Source organism: Musa acuminata, chromosome BXJ3-8, assembly GCF_036884655.1.
Source record: "Musa acuminata AAA Group cultivar baxijiao chromosome BXJ3-8, Cavendish_Baxijiao_AAA, whole genome shotgun sequence".
NCBI classification, from domain to species: domain Eukaryota; kingdom Viridiplantae; phylum Streptophyta; class Magnoliopsida; order Zingiberales; family Musaceae; genus Musa; species Musa acuminata.
The window spans coordinates 18241679-18261643 of NC_088356.1; the positions used below are offsets into that span (position 1 = coordinate 18241679).

At 40.1% G+C, this 19965-nt stretch overlaps 1 protein-coding gene across 3 annotated transcripts; it reads right to left on the bottom strand.

The window, feature by feature from the left end:
* Positions 1-1704: 1704 nt before the first annotated feature.
* On the bottom strand, positions 1705-3982 carry LOC135643994 (protein PIN-LIKES 2-like). Of its 3 annotated transcripts, none has more exons than XM_065161334.1 (2): positions 3695-3982; positions 1705-3402 (listed from the first exon to the last, which is right to left on the bottom strand). In XM_065161334.1, exon 2 carries the CDS (start codon positions 3213-3215, stop codon positions 1875-1877), a length of 1341 nt encoding a protein of 446 aa, XP_065017406.1. In that variant the 5' UTR covers positions 3216-3402; positions 3695-3982; the 3' UTR covers positions 1705-1874. The 3 variants fall into 3 exon arrangements, with proteins under 3 accessions (XP_065017406.1, XP_065017405.1, XP_065017404.1); XM_065161333.1 differs by having other exon boundaries at positions 3684-3982; XM_065161332.1 differs by having other exon boundaries at positions 3736-3979.
* Positions 3983-19965: the final 15983 nt, after the last annotated feature.

A 19965-nucleotide genomic window follows, 5' to 3' on the forward strand; every position in this document is an offset into this window, starting at 1 on the left:
AGCCTTGGAGACTGGGCTTTGGTAGTACCACCGCCTGACAGTATTAACTATCGACGATACCACTACCCAATCTGAGCGGTACCACCGCCCACCCTAGGCGATGCCACTACCTAGCATGGCTCCAAGTAGCCAAGTGGGCTATCTATCTGACCCAACTTAGCCCTAACTTAGGCCCAATAGGCCCCTAATTGAGTTGGCCTAATTCTAACCCAATTACAACTTAAAACTACTTCGATCTAGATAATTATTAAAAAACATTAATCTCATGTTATTCGGCATGTCATTGGTTCATCGGTGCTTCGTCCGATATTTCGGCGCATCGTCCTCTTTTGCTGTCTTTTACCTAATCGACATGTTGAGCTTCACAATTCCGATCTCTTTGGCGCAATGTCCACTCTTCTAGGCCCGATGACCGAACTCATGGCATGAAGCCTTCTATCGACACGTCGACCAATCCTCCGACTCGAGGTCTAATTTTTTGACGTATTCCACTCTGGCCCAATATTGATTCTTCTTACTTTAATTGTCATTTCATGATTGAAACTAGTCCTACATCATTCAAAATACAAATTAGATCATAAACTCTATCAATTGATTTCATCATCAAAATCTGAAATTAAACCGTATGAGGTAAAAAATCTTATATAAAAAAAGAATATGTAGGTTATCTCCATAGTTAAAAAAAAATTGTAACAAGGATAGTTAATTTTCACCTATTGGAAAGAAGATCGATAATGAAAATCAATACCTCAAGAGGAATCTATAATGAACATAAATTAGGAAGATCACACCACCATAAATAATGTTTTTTTTATTTATTTATTTGTGACTTAATTTTATTATCTTTACTTACGATTTTAACATGATCACTCAAAATTTGAAAACATATTAATTTATCAAGATTTTAGACAAAATAGTATTCAACAATTAAGAAAACCCATGTTCAACTAAGCCATTGTACTCTCTTCTGCATGACACGATTGCTTCTTTGGCATCTTGCTCAACAGTTCTCGGATCAGCTTTGGACGGTACTGGCAAGTATTTCTTTGATCACTTTGATTCACTAAAGGCATCTTAATCTTTCCCTGATTTGCTAATTGGAATGCATGATTTGATAACGCATCAGATTATATCTAAAGTCTGATTTCATCTAAATCCAGAATTTGAATCTACATATCAGCTGATGGTATATGAAGCCGATATTCTCAGTTCTAAACTATGCCAAGTAAGCAGGGAAGGTACCTGAATAAACACCAACATCAATCAAATTATAAGCCAGTTAAAGATGACATGACATTGATATTTTTTGTTGTTTATGCCTATTTGTATCTTACTTTACTTTACTATAACAGTGAAAATGTGATGGTTATAATCAGCATCCTGCACAAGGATGTATCTATTGAGTTAAGAACCACGAATTATAAGGAGAATCAAGGGCCATGTAACATCTAATTCAGAATACCTCTCTCTCATATTATGTTCAAGTCTAGTAACTCAAACGAGCAAGCAGAGAACAAGAGAGCCATTAGAAATCATGAGCAAAATCATCCTGCTAAAAGAGGAAGCTCAAAAATATATATATATTTTAATTTCATGTGTCTATAGTAAGTTATACTAAGCAAGCCAGCTGAAAATGTAGAGCACTTCTACATGCATACAAGATCCCAAGGAATTGTCATATTGTGTTTTTGCTGAAGGATCACATACAAAATCACAAACCTTATATGAACCAACATTATTTAATTGAGCTATTTACAAAATTGTACCTTTAAACTCATTAATCATCATATGAGGCAAACTAACAAAGAGGTCACTAATTTGCAATCACAGGCTTAACAGGCATCCTTAAGAGAAAGAAACACAAGGGCATAACCTCAAACATAGGAGACCAGCTTGAAGTAAATAACAATATAAACTGAGAGAGACACCACAGCACATATATGCTGCCAGAACAAGAGTGCCGAAGCTTCCTTCACGGCATAATTCCTCAAGCTAGCAATGGCTCCCAACAAAATAGCACTTGGTGTGGTGTACTGCAACAAAAGAACGAATCGGTACATCTGGTCTCCTTCAATCAAAAGATGCAACTTATTAGCCAAAGCGACCACTCCAATCCCAATCAATGGAAGCACCAAAAGCCTTGCAACAATGATTCCGATTGTAGTTCTAGTGCCAAGAGCTGAATCATTAGGACCTTCTGCCAACATTCCTCCAAGAATTAACATTACTGAAGGAACCACTGCTCCTGCTAGGATGTCCAAACTATCAGTGATGAAAGAAAGTGGCGCATCATACCCAAATACAAAATCTTTAAACACTGGAACCATTCCCACTATAAGTGCCAATAAAGAAGCAATCGTTGGGGGCTGAAGGATGTGCTGAATTGGAGTTTGCTCAGCCACAACTCTAATCCTTCGGACAACCTTTGGTTCTGCCAAGCACCTAAGGGACTTTGGACTACTAGGCCCAGCAGCAACACCTCCCTCCTCAGAGAAATCAATGTCTGGGAAAGTATTTTGAGATGACCCAGAAATGCTCGTGAACACTCTGGCTATAAATGGTGTCTTGGAATGTGCTGTTTCTTTATCTACCATTCCTGGCCATTCAGCTTCATGAAGCAATGGCCTACTGATATTACTAATCAGTTCTTCCTCAATCTCATTCTCTTCAGAGACAATCTCATAGTACTCCATTGGCGGCTCCATCATGTGATAAACGAATGTGTAAACTAGGATGACTGCAACCCACTGGGCAAATGACACATATGCAATGCCAGTCCGATGGCAATCAGGTCCGAACGGATTATCCGAGCCATGGCACACTGATCCAACTATGGCAATTGGGAGGTTACCCGTGTTGCCAAAACCGGACATGATGATGGTGAACCGGAAGAATTGGGGCGGTGGACGGCAAATGAGAGCGACTATGTATCCAAGAAAACAGCCTGTCGCTGTGGTAATGAGCACATTGACCGGCACGAACCACCAAAGCAAGACGTCATTAAGGGTGACCGACTGGCCGAGGTGGACAAAGATGAGGCAGGGGAGGAAGAGGGCGAAGACCAGCTTGCTAAGGAGTTTGAAGGTGGCCCGAGGAACGATTTGGATTCGAGGGTGTGCGAGGATGAGACCTATGACAGTGAGGCACAACAGTTTCAACAAGGGCAGCACTGCTGACAGCAAATTATCGCTTCCATTGGCCATTCCTCGAGCCATTCTAACAAAAATCACCAAGAATCCTCCTCTCTTGCTTGAGTATATCTAATACTCTGCAAGAATCACCAAAAATTTTTCTTTCCTCCTATAATATATCCAATACTTTGCACAAATACCAGGCATTACAGAACGCGATGCTCAAGCTACAATTGGCGCGCAGCTGCATAAGGATTTTTCTTCACAGATTCTGTAAAAGGATTTTTGAATAGCATGTAAACAATTTCTGATCCAAGTTCCACGAAATATATCTAGAAAACAAAGCATTGATTCTTATACGCAGATATAAGATATGGCACAGAATATTCAGTTAAATATTTGCACATAACATGAGAAGCAAAGATCCATAAAAAATAAAATAAAATCAGATCTTTCGTATAAAAACAAGCTATTCTATTCTACATCATGAATCTTCAATATCTCGGATCAGCATCAGAACTTTGTTGAGAATCAAAGCAGAAGGAAGGATACAACAAATCTACCAGGAAAAGCCCATAAGATAGCATCGGAAAGCTAACACCACCTTCAAATAGATGAACGAAGGTCGAGGCTTTTCATGGAATCTGGACTGGTTTCGCAGTTGCAGACTAAAGATCTTTAATCGGTTTCTAGATTCATCAACGCAACTGGATGGTTGGAGAGATCGAAAAGCATCCAAGAATCAGTGGCCTGAGAGGTGTAGGTGCCCTTACTTCCCCTACCTGCGGTTACTACGCAATGAGGAAAGGGGGCCGATGGTTGGCATTACTTTATGTTTTCGTCTTGACAAAATTAAGAAGATGAATAATTAGCGAACATTGTTTTGATTGCGAAAGCTGCTCTTAATCTGTTTCCAAAAGTATTTATTAAAGAGGAACACTCAAAAAAGTTTCAGAAGAGGAGCGTTGTTGTGCTCAAATTGTACCTGAAACACAAAATTGGAAACCAGGAAGGATAACATAATCTTCAGCCACGGCCGTTCGTACAAAATCAGACGGCTGTCGTAGTCACAAGGAAACAAGAATTTGTGGTTTTCCTTGTATTATGTTGTCGGAGAGGGGAGACATGGTTGATGGCATTGATTGGAGTCTTTGACCAAGGAAGAAGCACATGATTTAGTACTGCCTGTCGTGTTTCACAGACGCTTGTTCTTATCCGCAAAGCATGATGCGATTTCGTGTAGGCGACAGCTCAATGTTATTTGACATAATTTTATTTCTCATTTGACAAGGCAACAGATTTGATGGACGAAGCACGCGCCGGGACGTACCTGAATGCTATGTGGACGGAGCTCATTGGGTCACTTCCTGCTGACCCATAGTCCATGGGTTGGGCCGGTGCTTTTGTAAGACCGGCATTTGTAAGGCGGTCTACCACCGGTTCAAGCTCACGACAATATGATTGAACCACTATATTTATTGTCTGATTTTGTCAACAAAATCCATCATCGATAATTAAAAGAGATAATTTTTCAGGAAACTTTTCTTTTTGAGTTTTTTTTCCGAATAGCGCTCCTACACTCACACAGCTGTTTCTTTAGAAGTCCTTCAAACAATTGTTTTCTTATCTAAGCTCACGTGGCCAAATCGATTGAATCGGATCAGTTAACCGATTCAATGTTTCTTAACGGAGTTATGGTGTTTCAATTCAATAGTCGAAAACACTTTCGCTCACTATTTTATTATTATTATTTTTCTTCTTCTACGATTAATGAATATAAATATTATGATTTTTAAAATATATAAACATAAACTTAAGATAAAATGTGAAAATTTTAAAATTTTTCATTTTAAAAAAATATGTGAGAACATTCTTAATTTCCATAAAGATCACATAAACTCTCAAAGAAATTATCTTATAGAATCTTAAAACTTATAATAAAATTAATAATTATAATTAATGGGGACTTAAATTAATTAAAACTTAGTTAAAGTATTTGTAAATATTATAGGTAGGTAACGTTAGAATCATGATGACATTAAGAGGAGAGGTAAATGAGTAGTTCTATAGTGAATTTTAATCGATTTTAAAGTTTAATAAAAAATATAAATAAAAAATATAATTAACAAAATATTAAGTGTGTGTGAGGGTTACAAGTAAAGTGGATAATAATAAGTAAGCAATCACAAATAAAAGTTACAAGCAAAAGAAACTATGCAAATTGATTTATATTTATTTGATCTTTTCGACCTACGTCCACTCTTAGATTCATTTTCTTTTGAGGTTATTGGCTTTTATTGTTGATTTTCTTTCCAATAAAGGAAAATCAACTATCTTTGTTATAATTTTTTCTATTTTAAAGGCTTAGCGAAAAACCTTGATACATTTTCTATAAGATATCTCTTACCTCCTATAACATAGTATCACAACTAAACTCAAAAGAGATTTAAAAAAAACTAAAAAAGAGAGCTATAATACTTTATAAACTTAGGAACGAATGCTCCATCAACTTAAGCCTAAGTAGGGTATTTATAGGCCCCAAAAGACTTCAAAAATGAAGCCCAAAAATCTAAAGTCCCTAAAATTTTGAGGTATGAGCGGAACTACTACTAGCATTGGACGGTATCACCGTAGTAACTTTTGACATTACAATTCTAGACTTTGATAGAACTACCATTATAAAGTTTGAATTCTAAGCGATAATGCTAGTCATAGGTGCCCTACAAGCCGATCACGTGAGTGATAACACATGTGACACGATACATACTTTTTTTGCTTATTATTATTTATTGATATTTTCTCACTTTATGTTGCATATTGCATATATGGTGATGTCTATGGATCTGTGCAATGAGAATCAGATCGTAATGAGATCACAATAATGAGACAATTCGTCTTTAAATACAGACCCTAAATAATCTCGGTCATAGGTTACTTGAGAGGGACATCGAGATAACCAAAAAGACTAATATACTATATACCCATCCATATGATGGATGTAGTTAGTCTTATAGCTGCTCATATGGAGACACTAGGAATACAGTGCAGATACTCATTGGAGAATGAGTTCATTGATCGATCAAGAAATATTGGATGATTGATGACACTTCATTGTCAGACAACATTTCCATCATTCCAATAGTATATTTGGTCCTTAGACTTGAGACACCAAGGATATCTTGTATAAGTACTCCTATTTTTGATACTAGACTTATAGGTCAAGAAGTTTCAAATCTAGCATAACCAATCATCGGGAGTGACAACTAATTTTACGAGGACAATTAAGTGTTGATAGAGGACCATCCACTCTCAATTTCATGAGAGGAATATCCTATATATTCTTACTCAAGCAAATCTTTAGCTAGGGTCCTTCGGATTGAGAGAGAAAGATTTCTCTAAGAGAATATGACTAGAGCGAGACTCGAGTAGAAACATTATGGGTCTGATAGTACCAAGCCCGATATACAGTATCTAGAATATTAGATAGATGAGGGACTATAGATATATGGTAATTGAGAATAGACATGTCAAATGGATTGAATTCTCATATATAATTTGAGGATTACGACATAGTAACCTAGTACATCTATAGTCGATGAGTCGAGTGAATAATTAAAAGAGATAATAATTCATTAAATTAGAAGGAGTTTTGATAGGTATGACTCATGGCCAACTCAATATTGGGCCTAGAGGGTTACACATATATGGTTGGTGTTGTGAGGAATAGGGGTTTGGATCTGAGATATCCGTTGGAGCCCCTATCTTATTGTATATCCAGTAAGCCCCTGAATTATTGGATCTTGTGGAAAAGATCCAATAAGAGCCAATGAGAGATTATTGGGTAGAGATATACTAATCCAAGAGGCTTGGATAGTTAGATGGAGATCTAGCACCTAATAGGGAAAGATCTATTAGGGTTAAGTTGATAGGGGGCCTCTATAAATAGGAGGGAATCAAAGGGTCATAGGTTAGACACTTTTAGTTGCCACCTCCTATACTTCTCTCTCCCTCTTCACCTCAGCCAACATCCATTGTTTAGGGCATGTGGACAGCAAGAAGGGTCGACCCCTTATTGATCGCGTGGTGTATGTGAAAAGGAGGATTATGTAGTGATTTAAGGAGCATCCTCGTAGCCCCTACCATGTGGATCACTGCGAGAGAGGAGGACAATTGACCTCCTTTATCCTTTCCCATAGATCTATAAGATTTTAAGAATATACAATCTCCCTAGGTAACACATCTTTCATATACGTGTAGTTTTTCGGTTTTATAGTTTTTGCGCACTAATCTTCGCACGATGATGAAACATTTTCTAAGAAAAATCTGAGATTTTATTTTTTGTTCTTCCATTGTGCATATGATGTTATCCCAAATTTTCTAATAGTAGTTTTAGAGCTAAGTTGTTCATGCGAAAGATTGACTTTTAAACTACATGTGTTGTATTAAATCATATAGAATTGCTTTTGCACGATTGTTGTGATTTTTGCCATAGTTTTGAAATCTAGACAGCACACTTTTTCTTGCTATTAAGAGGTGTTTAAGGGAGGTCTTTTGATGTTAAAATAGTTAACGCAAAAGGGCAGAAAACGATAGTAATTGTTGCTACCCTATAAGTTGGCCAAAGGCTACTTGCAGCCTTGGCCGAGAGCTCTCAAGGGAGCTCTCAGCTTGGCCACCTATAGCAAAACGAGAGCAGCATGGTTGCTCTTGGCCTGAGTAGGTAGAGTTCCTGCAACCAGGGATTCCTAACTATAAGGGGCACCCCTAGCAGCTAGGGTTTCCTAGCCACATAAGGCAAGTAGTCAGCCAGGTTTCCTAACTACAAAGGACTCTTTAGCCATACAAGGCTGCCCTGTTGTAGGGAAATCTAAGGGTGAAATCACTTGCATAGTAGAAGAACAAAAAATAAAAAACCCTAGATTTCCCATAAATTGTGTTCATCATTAGTGCGCAAAGTCTGTAAAACTGTAAAACTACATATATAAAAGATTATGTTTTACCTAGGGAGATTGTATATCCCTGAATTCCTGCAAATCTATAGGAGAGGATGAAGGAAGTCAAGCATCCTCCTCTCTAGTGGTGATCCACACAAAAGGGCCGCGACAATACTCCTCAAATCTCCAGGCCTACTATCTGAGGAGGAGAAAGGGAGAGGAGAATAAGAGATGACAACCAAGAGAAGCTCTAGCCTATAAACCTTTGGATCCCTCCTATTTATAGAGGCTCTCTATCAACTTAACCCTAATAGATCATGTCCTATTGGGTATTGGATCTTCGTCCAACTACCTAAGCCTCTTAGATTAGTGGATCTCTTTCCAATAATCTCTCGTTGACTCTTATTTGATTTCATTCATATGATCCAATAATTCAGGGGCTTATTGGATATCTAATAAGATAGGGGCTCCGGTAGATATCTCATATCCAAGCTATTGGAAATTTTAGGGGCGACATCATATACACAGTGGAAGAATAAAAAATAAAATCCTCAAATTTTCCAAAGATGTGTTTGTCATCGTACGAAGATTGGTGCATAAAATCTACAAAACTGAAAATCACGCATGAGATAGTTGTGTTACATAGGGTGATCGTATATCCTAGAATCCCTACAAATCTGTATAAGAGGATGAAGGAGGTCAAGTGTCCTCCTCTCTAACGGTGATCCACACAATAGGGCTACGATGACGCTCCTTAAATCTCTAGGCCTACTATTTGAGGAGGAGAAGGGGAGAGAAGAATAGGAGGTAACAACCAAGAGAAGCTATAACCTATGAATTTTTGGTTCCCTCCTATTTATAGAGGCCCCCTATCAACTTAACCCTAATGAATCCTACCATATTGGGTATTAGATCTCCATCCAATTACCCAAGTTCTTAGATTAGTGGATCTCTATCCAATAATCTCTCATTGACTCTTATTATATCTCATCCATAGGATCCAATAATTCAGGGGCTTATTGGATATCCAATAAGATAGGGGCTCCGACGGATATCTCATATCCAAACCTCTACTTGTCATAACACCTACCATATGTGTGTGACCCTCTAGGCCCAATATCGAGCTGGGCATGAGTTATATCTGTCAGAATTCCTTATGGCTTAGTGAATTATTATCTCTATAATAATTCACTCGACTCATCGACTATAGATATATAAGGCTACTACGTGCAATCCCTAGATGATACAAGGGAATCAAATCCTTTGGATCTATCTGTCCTCAATTATCGTGTATCTATAGTCCCTCATCCATCTAATACCCTAGAGACCGTGTACTGGGCATGGTACTGTCTAGCTCATACAGTTTCTACTCGAGTCTCTCTCTAATCGGATTCTCCCGGAGAACTCTTTCTCTCTCAATTTAAATGACCATGGCTAGGGATTTGTCTGAGCAAGAACACATGGGATATTCCTCTAATGACACCGAGAGTGGAGGATCCTCTATCGACACTCAATAGCCCTTGTAAGGTCAGCTACCACTCTCGATGACCAATTGTGCTAGATATAAAACTTCTAAACCTATAATTCTGGTATCAAAGAGTGGAGTACTCATATAGAACATCCTTGGTGTCTCAAAGTCTAAGGACTAAGTACACCATTGGGACAGCAAAATTGCTATCTGATAATGAGGCATCATCAACCATCCAGCATTCCGTGAGCGGATCAATTAGTGAACTTATTCTCCAATAAGCACCTGCACCATATCTTTAGTGTCTCCACGGAGCAGTTATGAGACTAGACACCTCCATCATATGTATGGATATACAGTACACTAGTCTATTCAGTTATCTCAATGTCCCTCTTGAGCAACCTATGACCGGGATTATTTATGATCTATGTTTAAAAGCAAGTCGATCTCATTATCGTGATCTCATCATGATCTGATTCCTATTGCATAGATCCATAGATATCACAATATATTCATACAACAAGCAATATAAAGTGATAAAATGTCAATATATAATAAGCAAAAAGAGTGCGTGTCATGTCATACATGCCATCACTCACGTGATTGGTTTGTAGGACACCTATGACTAACATGAACCTCTACTTATCGTAATGCCTATCATATGTGTGTGACCCTCTAGGCCCAATATCGAGTTGGCCATGAGTCATACCTGTCAAAACTTCTTCTAGCTCAGTGAATTATTATCTCTATAATAATTCACTTGACTCATCGATTGTGGACGTACTATGTCACTATGCCATAGTCCCTAGAAGATAAAAGGGAATCTAATCCATTTGGACTTGTTTGTCCTCAGTTACTATATACCTATAGTCCCTCATCCATCTAATGTTGAATCTCATATTTTGATGATGAAACCAATTGATAATTACGTTTATGTTTTAATCTGCATTTTGAGTGACATAGGATGCTTCGATCAGGATGAGACAATTAAAGCAGGAAAAATCATGTTGTGCCGGAGGAACATGTCAGAAGATTGGACGTCGGGCCGATGGATTGGTCGACGTATCGACAGAAGGCTTCGGGTCATGGACTCGGGCATCGGGCCAAGAAGAGTGGGTATTGTGCCAAGGATATCAGAGTTGTGGAGTCAACTAGCCGATTGGGCAATAGGCCGCAGGAGAGGACGATGCGCCGAATAATCGGACGAAGCGTCAAGGGACCAATGACACGCCGGACAACTTGGTTAATTGCTTAGGATTAATTATCTCGATCGAAGTTTTATTTTACATGTGCAAGATTAACTACGATGGAAGTAAGACATACAACAGGAGTTGCACCGGAGTCAAGACTATGATCACGTTGGGAGTTCGAGAGTTCGACAGAAGTCCGGACGATCGTCGGAGGTTCTACAGGAACAAATCCGAGAAGTCCAGGAGCTTGCCAAAGAAGCTCATCGGAACTCGCTAAGTGGATCGTCGCAAGTCCAAGAGTTTGCCGGAAGTCCGCCGGAGCATCGCCGAAGGTTCGTCGGATGTTCATCGAAAGTTCACCGAAAGCTTGCCGGAAGAAGTGATTGACGCACCGGAGAAAGTTGCCGTAAATGTCTTAAGAAATATCGTAGTTAGCATGTAGATTAAGTTAGGAATGGAAGGTGATCCTATTAACTTAACCTGGGGGCAATTATGCTCTTGATAGACCTAAATTGGGCCGAATGGATCAACCCATTCGGACCAGAATTCCTGTCAGGCGGTGGCACCGCCAGGGTCAGCGGTGGCACCGCCCAAGAGATAGTCTCCTAGGAAAGCTGGGCGATGCAACCGCCCAGGTTAGGCGGTGGCGCCGCTTGGGCTCAGTCTCCGAGCGAGATTGGGCGGTGCAACCACCCTAGTTAGGTGGTGGCATTGCCTAGGCTCAGTCTCCGAGCGAGACTGGGTGATGCAACCGCCCCTGTTAGGTGGTGGCACCGCCCAAAGGCTTAGTCTCTGAGTTTCCAAGCGGTTGTTGTCACGCCCCTCAAAAAATATCGATAATATTAAAATTTTCATCACAAACCAATCCAGGATCCAAACTAACATTTGAGGACACTGAAAAACATTCTATCAAATTCACATCTATAAAACTTATGCAGTTTATAATCATATATCACATCACTCGATAATTCACATTTATGGCAACCCAAGCCAACTTGACAAACATGAACAACATTTATAAATCCACAAGCTAAGTAATTTATACAATTATAACTCCAACCATTTACCACAAGTTCATATCATTGTAAACTAGACTTAACATTCCGAAATTCCAAATAAGAGAGATCTTCTAACACTTTTACAAGGTATATCCATTTCGATTCATCGACAACATTTCATTACATATAAAATATGCTTATACAACAATAACATAATAACCAACAAGACCTGCCCATAATTCTGAATAGCTCTCCACTGCCTCAGCTCAATTCAAACATATCAAAGAATGACAAGCTGACCTAAAAGATTTATATAATAACGGAGTGAGCTAAAAACAGCTTAGCAAGTGACAAAGCATATCTAACACAAGAAGGGACAGTTTCAAACAAACAAGATATCACAATGCAAGACATAATTCAAGAGATTCAAGGATATCATCTCATTAGATACAAAATCACAAATGTCATTTTATTCATAACATATTTAGTTCATAACAAATGAAGCATAGAGTAATTAGAGCATATCAATAGCGTATGAGATGTTCCGGAGCATATCAATGGCAAATAGGATATTTCATAACATATCAGTTTATAGCAAATGAATCACAGAGTAATTGGAGCATATCAATAGCGTACGAGATGATCCGGAGCATATCAATGGCAAATAGGACATTTCAGAATATATTAGTTCATAGCAAATGGAGCACAGAGTAATTGGAGCATATCAATAGCATACGAGATGTTCCGGAGCATATCAATGACAAATGGAACATTTCGGAACATATCAATGGTATGTGAAGCATTTGAAGTATATCAATGGCATAGGAAACATTTTGGAGCATATAAATATAAAATACGAAACAGAAGCTCAGACGTCGTACCCTAGCATAGTGCATGTGAGGTTTAACTCAGTGGTGGCTCCACGCCGTGATGAGTTCTCGACTCCATCCATGGGTAGCCCTTTCCTACTCTAGCCCTCTCACCTTGCCCAAGTGCTAGGTCGGCTCTGAATTTAATTTCAAATAAATAGATGGTGAAGTGGGATTCCAAACATAATATGGACCATCCATTTCTGAATGACCACCAAACATAATCTAGAGCATCGCGGGCTCTAAGCACATACCCTTTACCATTTCTGGCAAAGGTCCAAATAATCCCACAAACACCAGAGTACAAAAGGTATTGTGAACAATAAATTGGGACATATCGGAAGCACATGCGGAACAACGAAATGTACAGGTGCCTTTATGAGTCAATATGATGCAAACATAATCCTTCACAAATGTATTCAGATTTGAAAGGAAATGAAAGCAAGAGCGTATAAGGATTCCAAGCAATCACATATAGCTAAATTCAAATAAGAAGGTTAGATAAAATCAATTTTTAAAGGAATGAAACCAGAATATGCGAAATCGACCAAAGCTCTATTTCTAGCAGAATTCAAGAGGCACATTGAATAAATAATTCAAACTATCAATCGTGCTCCAATTTTACTCAGAAAATATATCATTGAAAAGATATTTAAATCTAGTTTCTGATGAAATAAGTTTCGTATGAATCAAGGTTTCCAACAAGGAGTTACCATTGATTTAGTAACCAAAAGTCAAAAACAAAATTACTGTTTTACAGAATCTATAGGCTCATTTGAAATAGAAGTTTTGGGCAGGCAAACTTACTCCAAATTCTTAAAATAAGCTATCAAAAGAAAGGTTTATGAGTCTACATTCTGATCAAATAAGTTTTGTCCAAATCAGAGGTCAATACATGAAGTTATAATCATAACAAGGTAGAAAGGTCAGAATCTCGAAAGTTTCACATATTCAAATCATTACATCTAAATAGGAGATATATCAAATGCAAGGCTAGAACAATTCAAAGTTCCTCGTATTCAAAGCAAATGTAGAGATAAAATTACAATAAGGAAAGATCAGGACACTTGCAATAGGAAAGATTAGAAAGCTTTCAATAGGAAGGATCGGAACACTTGCAAGAGAAAAGATTAGAAAGCTTGCAATAAGAAGAATCAGAACACTTGCCTTTCAAAGATTTTGATCCGAAGATCCAAAGAAGGTGTCAGCCCAAATCCTTCTACTTTTCCTTTGTGTCCTCTTCCTGTTTCATTTTCTACATGTTTTCTCTTTTTCCTCCACAATTGCAGCTCATGCAGAACATAGAGGCATAGTCACCTGCTCTCTCTTACTCTCATTCCTTCGTTTTCTTTCCCAAATGCAGCTGCCACAACCACCACCGCTGCTGCTGCCACAATCGCAACCCTTTCCATTGCAATGCCTTCTTCCTCCCCTTCTTTCGCAGACACAGCTGCTGCATACGTAGTCGCTGCCGCCGCGGCCGCAATCCCGTCCGCAGCCCCTTTTTCCCCCTTTCCTTTCTTTTCTTTCCTAGCTGCAACTGCTACAGTCGCAGTCGCAGCCATGGCCACAGCCACCACAACCGTAGCCTCTTCTTCCTCCCCTGCTTATCTTCCTCTCCTTCTTCTCTTCCAGCTGCACCTGCCATCGCCGCAGCCGCAGCCCCTTCTGCCCCTTCTCTTCTTCCTCTCCTTCCCTTCTTCCTTCCTCTTCCTCTTTCCCTGCCACAGCTGCAGCTGCTACAGCCGCAGCTGCTTCTTTCCCTTCTCCTCTTCCTTCTCCTTCCTTTCTTCTTCTTCTCTTCTTCCTCACCTTCTCTTCCTCTCCTTCTCTTCCAGCTGCAGCTGCCACCGCCGCAGCTGCAGCTCCTCCTTTCCCTTCTCTTCTTCTTCTCCTCTTCTTCTTCCCTCCTCCTCCCCGGCGTCACACACACCCTCTCCTCTGTTTCCTCTGTAGGAAACAGAGGTATCACAACCTCTTCTCCTGCTTCCTCTTCTTCTTCTCTTCCTCTTCTTCTTCTTCTCCTTCCTTTCTTCTTCTTCTTCTCTTCTTCCTCACCTTCTCTTCCTCTCCTTCTCTTCCAGCTGCAGCTGCCACCGCCGCAGCCGCAGCTCCTCTTTTCCCTTCTCTTCTTCTCCTCTTCTTCTTCCCTCCTCCTCCCCGGCGTTACACACACCCTCTCCTCTGTTTCCTCTGCAGGAAACAGAGGTATCACAACCTCTTCTTCTTCTCTTCCTCTTCTTATTCTTCTCCTCTTCGAACGCCCCACACCTCTCCTCTGTTTCCACCTACAGGAAACAGAGGTGCTGCAGCCCTAGCTGCTGCCACCTCTCGCTCCTCTCCCTCTTCCCTCTCTTTTCCCTCTGCTTCTTCGTCTCTTCTTCTCCTCTTCCCTTTTCCTCCCCAACGCCACACACCTCCTCGCTGCAGCCTTGCCGCAGCTATCCTCCTCTCTTCTTCTTCTTCTTCTCTTCTCCCTCTTCTTCCTCTCTTCTTCTCCCCACGCCCCACCGCTCCTCTCTCTGTTGAAGAGAGTGGGAGGCGGTGGGATAAAACCGAAATTTTTGGTTTTCTTTATTTTGTTCTTTTTGCAACTTAACAGTTTAGTCCTTGAAATTTTTATATTTACATATAGGTCCTCCAATTTACATATAAATCTTTATTAATAAATTTTTAAAAGTGAGGGATATTACAGTTGTACCGCCCCAGTTAGGAGGTAGTACCGCCAGGACCCCAAAAATCCAAGAAAAGATACTTTGAGCTCCAAATTCAAACCAGTTTGGGGCCTATATAAACCCCACACTTTCCTGCATAAAAGGGCAACTAAAGGCACTGAAAATCCAATCTTACTCTGTGATTTTTAGAGCTCAAAAGTGTTGTAAAGGCTAGAAGTTCTCCTCTCTCTTTTCTTCCAAGTTTTGATCTTTCACGAGAGGAGAGAAAACTCTGTAAGGGTTGTCTCCTAAGCCCGTCAAAAGGAGTAAAACTATAAAAGGGTAGTTGGCCTTCGCCTATTGAAGGAAGACCTCTAGTGGACGTCGGTGACCTCATCGGAGGAGGAAGCCAAAAGTGGATGTAGGTCAAGATTGACCGAACCACTCTAAATCTCGGTTTGCATTTACTTTCTGTTCTCTATCTTAACTACAAACTGCCTCTATAGCTTTACTTTAACTGCACTTCACCTAATCTAAGTTAAAGCAATTTTCGAATCGGCTTTTATACCGAAATCGCTTTTATCGTACGAACGTCGTTTTAATTCGTCGAAAGTTTTCTGCTGCACTAATTCACCCCCCCCCCCCCCCCCTCTTAGTGCTCTTGATTCTAACAATTGGTATCAGAACTCGGTATTTCTCATTTTGGATTTACACCCGAGAGAAATGGCTCTTCCTAGCTTTCAAGAGGGCTTATCGGTTGTTCGTCCACCGTTGTTTAACGGAATGGACTTCACTTATTAGAAAACTCGAATGAGAGTTTTCTTGATTTCTATGAATTTGGATTTAGGGAATATTGTTGAAAATGATTTTCAACTTCCCTCTAAACTGATGAACGAATGGTTGGATTTGGAGAAGAAGTATTTTTCTTTAAACACAAAGGCTATGAATGCCTTATTTTGCGCTTTAGACAAAAATGAGTTCAATTGAATTTCTACGTGCGAAACGGCTTTTGATATTTGGCAAACACTTGAAATCACACACGAGGGAACTAGTAGAGTCAAAGACTCAAAAGTTAACATTTTATTGCATGATTTTGAGCTTTTTCGAATGAAACCAAGCAAGACTATAGGCGACATGTACACCCGTTTCACGGATGTCGTCAATAATCTAAAATTTCTTGGGAAATCTTTTTCGAATTTTGATCTCGTAAGCAAGATCTTAAGATCCCTTCCAAAAAGGTGGGATCCTAAAATAACCGCAATACAAGAGATAAAAAATTTAAATGATTTTCCATTAGAAGAATTAATCGGGTCATTAATGACCTATGAAATGACACTTTTGGAACATTTTGAACCCGATTGTTGAATCTCGGATTTTGATGATGAAGTCAATTGTCATTTGTTGTCTAATCTATGTGTTGAGATAAGTGTGCAGGATTAACTACGATGAAAGTTAGACAAGCAGCAGGAGTTGCGCCGGAGTCAAGTTCATGATCACGTTGGAAGTTCGAGAGTTCGACGGAAGTTCGGACGGTCGTCGGAGGTTCTGCGAGAATAGATCCGAGAAGTCCAGAAGCTTGCCAAGCGAAGCTCGTCGGAACTTGCCAAGTGGATCGTCGCAAAGTCCAGGAGTTTGCCGGAAGTCCGCAGGAGCATCACCGAGGGTTCATCGGATGATCGACGGAAGTTCGCCGGAAACTCGCCGGAAGGAGCGATTGACGCACCGAAGCAAAGCTGCAGAAATTGTCTTAGATCTAATCGTAGTTAGCACGTTGATTAAGTTGGAAAATGGGAGGTGATCCCATTAGCTTAATCTTGGGGCAATTGGACCCCTGAAAGACTGAAATTGGGCCGAATGGAGCTAACCATTCGGACCCTGATTGCACCAGGAGGTGCAACCGCCTAGGCCAGGAGGTGGCACCACCTGGGCTAAGCCTCCCAGCGAGACTGGGCAGTGCAACCTCCCCAGCTGGGAGGTGGCACCGCTTGAGCTCAGTCTTCGAGCAAGACTGGGCGGTGCAACCTCCCTGACAGAGAGGTGGCACCGCCTGAGCTCAGTCTTCGAGCAAGACTAGGCGGTGCAACCTCCATGACAGAGAGGTGGCACCGCCTGAGCTCAGTCTTCGAGCTCTACCAGGCGGTGCAACCTCTCCAGTCAAGAGGTGCAACCGCCTGATCCCAGAATTCCGGGATTTGATTGTTTTGAGCTCCAAATTTGAATTGGGTTGGGGCCTATAAATATCCAACCCATTCAGCACTGAAAAGATACAGACCTACACCGAAATCTTGATCTTTTCTGTGATTCTAAGAGCTCAAAAGTGTTGTAAAGCCTTTAAGTCTCCTCCTTCTGTTCTTCAAGTTTTTGAGTTGTAAAGTGAGGAGAGAAAGGTCTGTAAAGGTTGTCTCCTGAGCCTGTCAAAAGGAGAGAAACTGTAAAAGGGCAGTTGGCCTTCGCCTATTGAAGGAAGGCCTCTAGTTGACGTCGGTGACCTCGTCGGTGGAGGAAGCCAAAAGTGGAGTAGGTCAAGACTGACCGAACCACTCTAAATCTCTGGTTTGCATTTATTTTGAACACCTTATCATTACTGCAAATCTCCTTCATAACTACTACTCTCTGCGCTTTTACGAACAAGTTCTAAGTGCTGTTCTTTCCGAATCTGCATTCAGACGCAAATCGGTGTTTTCGTACATTACAGTTTACGTTTACGTTTTAACTCTGCAAAACTGTCTTCTACGCCTTCACGAACAAGTTTTTAAGTGCTGATCTGTCCGAATCTACTTTCAGACGTAAACCAGCGTTTTCGTACGATATTTACATCGTAGTTTACGTTTACGCCTTGATTCTGCAAAACTGTCTTCTGCGCTTTTATGAGTTTCTAAAGTTCAGATCCCTTTGAAACTGCGTCTAGACGTAAAATTGCGTTTAGACGTAAAACTGCTCAAACTGTGTAAAGACGTTTTAGACGTAATCTGAGTTTAGACGTAAATCTGCGTTTAGACGTAAAACTGCGTTTAGACGTAAATCTGCGTTTAGACGTAAAACTGCGTTTAGACGTAAATCTGAGTTTAGACGTAAATCTGCGTTTAGACGTAAAACTGCGTTTAGACGTAAATATGCGTTTAGACGTAAAACTGCATTTAGACGTAAATCTGCGTTTAGACGTAAACTGCGCTTAGACGCAATCTGCGCTTAGACGCAAACTGTGTTTAGACGCAAACTGCGCTTAGACGCAATCTACGCTTAGACGCAAACTGCACTTAGATACAAACTGAGAATTAGCTTTTTCATCATAATAGTTTTTATTGAACGAACGCAGCTTTTCGTTTTAATCGCTGTAAGATTTCCGTTGCACTAATTCACCCCCCCCCCTCTTAGTGCTCTCGATCCTAACAATTGGTATCAGAGCAAGGTTAACTCTCTAACGGATTAAAACCCAAAGAGAAATGGCATACGCCGGAAACCAAGAGGGGCATTCTATTACGCGTCCACCCATGTTCAGTGGGACGGACTACACCTATTGGAAGACCCGAATGAGGATCTTTCTTATTTCTATGGATTTTGAACTGTGGAATCTTGTCGAAAACGGATTTTCGAAGTCTTCTCTTCCAATGATCGATTGGAATGATTTGGAGAAGAAGGCTTTCGCTCTTAATGCAAAGGCTATGAATGCCTTATTTTGTGCACTTGATAAAAACGAGTTTAACCGTGTTTCAACTTGTGAAACTGCATTTGATATTTGGCACACACTCGAAGTGACCCATGAGGGCACAAGTAGAGTAAAAGAGTCAAAAATCAATTTGCTGTTACATTCTTTCGAACTTTTTCGGATGAAACCGAGTGAAACCATTGGCGACATGTTTACCCGTTTCACGGATGTCGTCAACGGTCTAAAAGGACTCGGAAAGAGCTTTTCGGATTTTGAGCTTGTTAATAAGATACTAAGATCCCTTCCTAAGAGTTGGGATCCTAAAGTCACTGCTATTCAAGAGGCAAAAGATCTGCGAAATTTCCCTCTTGAAGAACTAATCGGGTCATTAATGACCTACGAAATGACTTGTAAAGCTCATGAAGAGCAAGAAGACATCCTTCCAAAGAACAGGAAGGATATGGCACTCAAAACTTCTGAATGCCACTTGAGAGAAAAATCAAGTGATGAGGACTGTGATGATGACTTGCACTTCTAACAAGAAAGTTTAAAAAGTTCTTTAAAAGAAACAAGTTTAAAAATGATGCAAAAAATAAACTTGAACCCAAGAAGGACCAAGTAATCTGCTATGAATGCAAAAAGCCGGGACACTACAAGAGTGATTGTCCCCAAGTCAAGAAGAGAACATCAAAGAAAAAAGCGCTTCAAGCAACATGGGATGACTCAAGCGCATCCGAAGAAGAGGAGTCCAACACCGAGCAAGTTGCTCATTACGCCTTAATGGCCATCGAAGATGAGGTAACAAATTCAATAGATGCAGATTTATCTTTCAATGAATTATTAAATGCTTTCCATGAATTGTTTGATGAATGCAAAAATATCAGTAGAAAATACAAATTGCTGAAAAAGGTGCATGATAGTCTTACTTGTGAGTTTGACAAGTTAAAAGTTGAACATCATGATAGTTTACATTCATGTATCAAATGTCATGATTTAGAAACTTTCCAAAAAGAAAACCTGCTACTCAAGGACACCTTGAAGAAATTCGAGGTTGGTAGCAAGTCATTGAACATGA

Bases quoted from the DNA above. Each gene is read 5' to 3' on its own strand.
- LOC135643994 (XM_065161334.1), bottom strand. From the start codon at position 3,215: ATGGCTCGAGGAATGGCCAATGGAAGCGATAATTTGCTGTCAGCAGTG.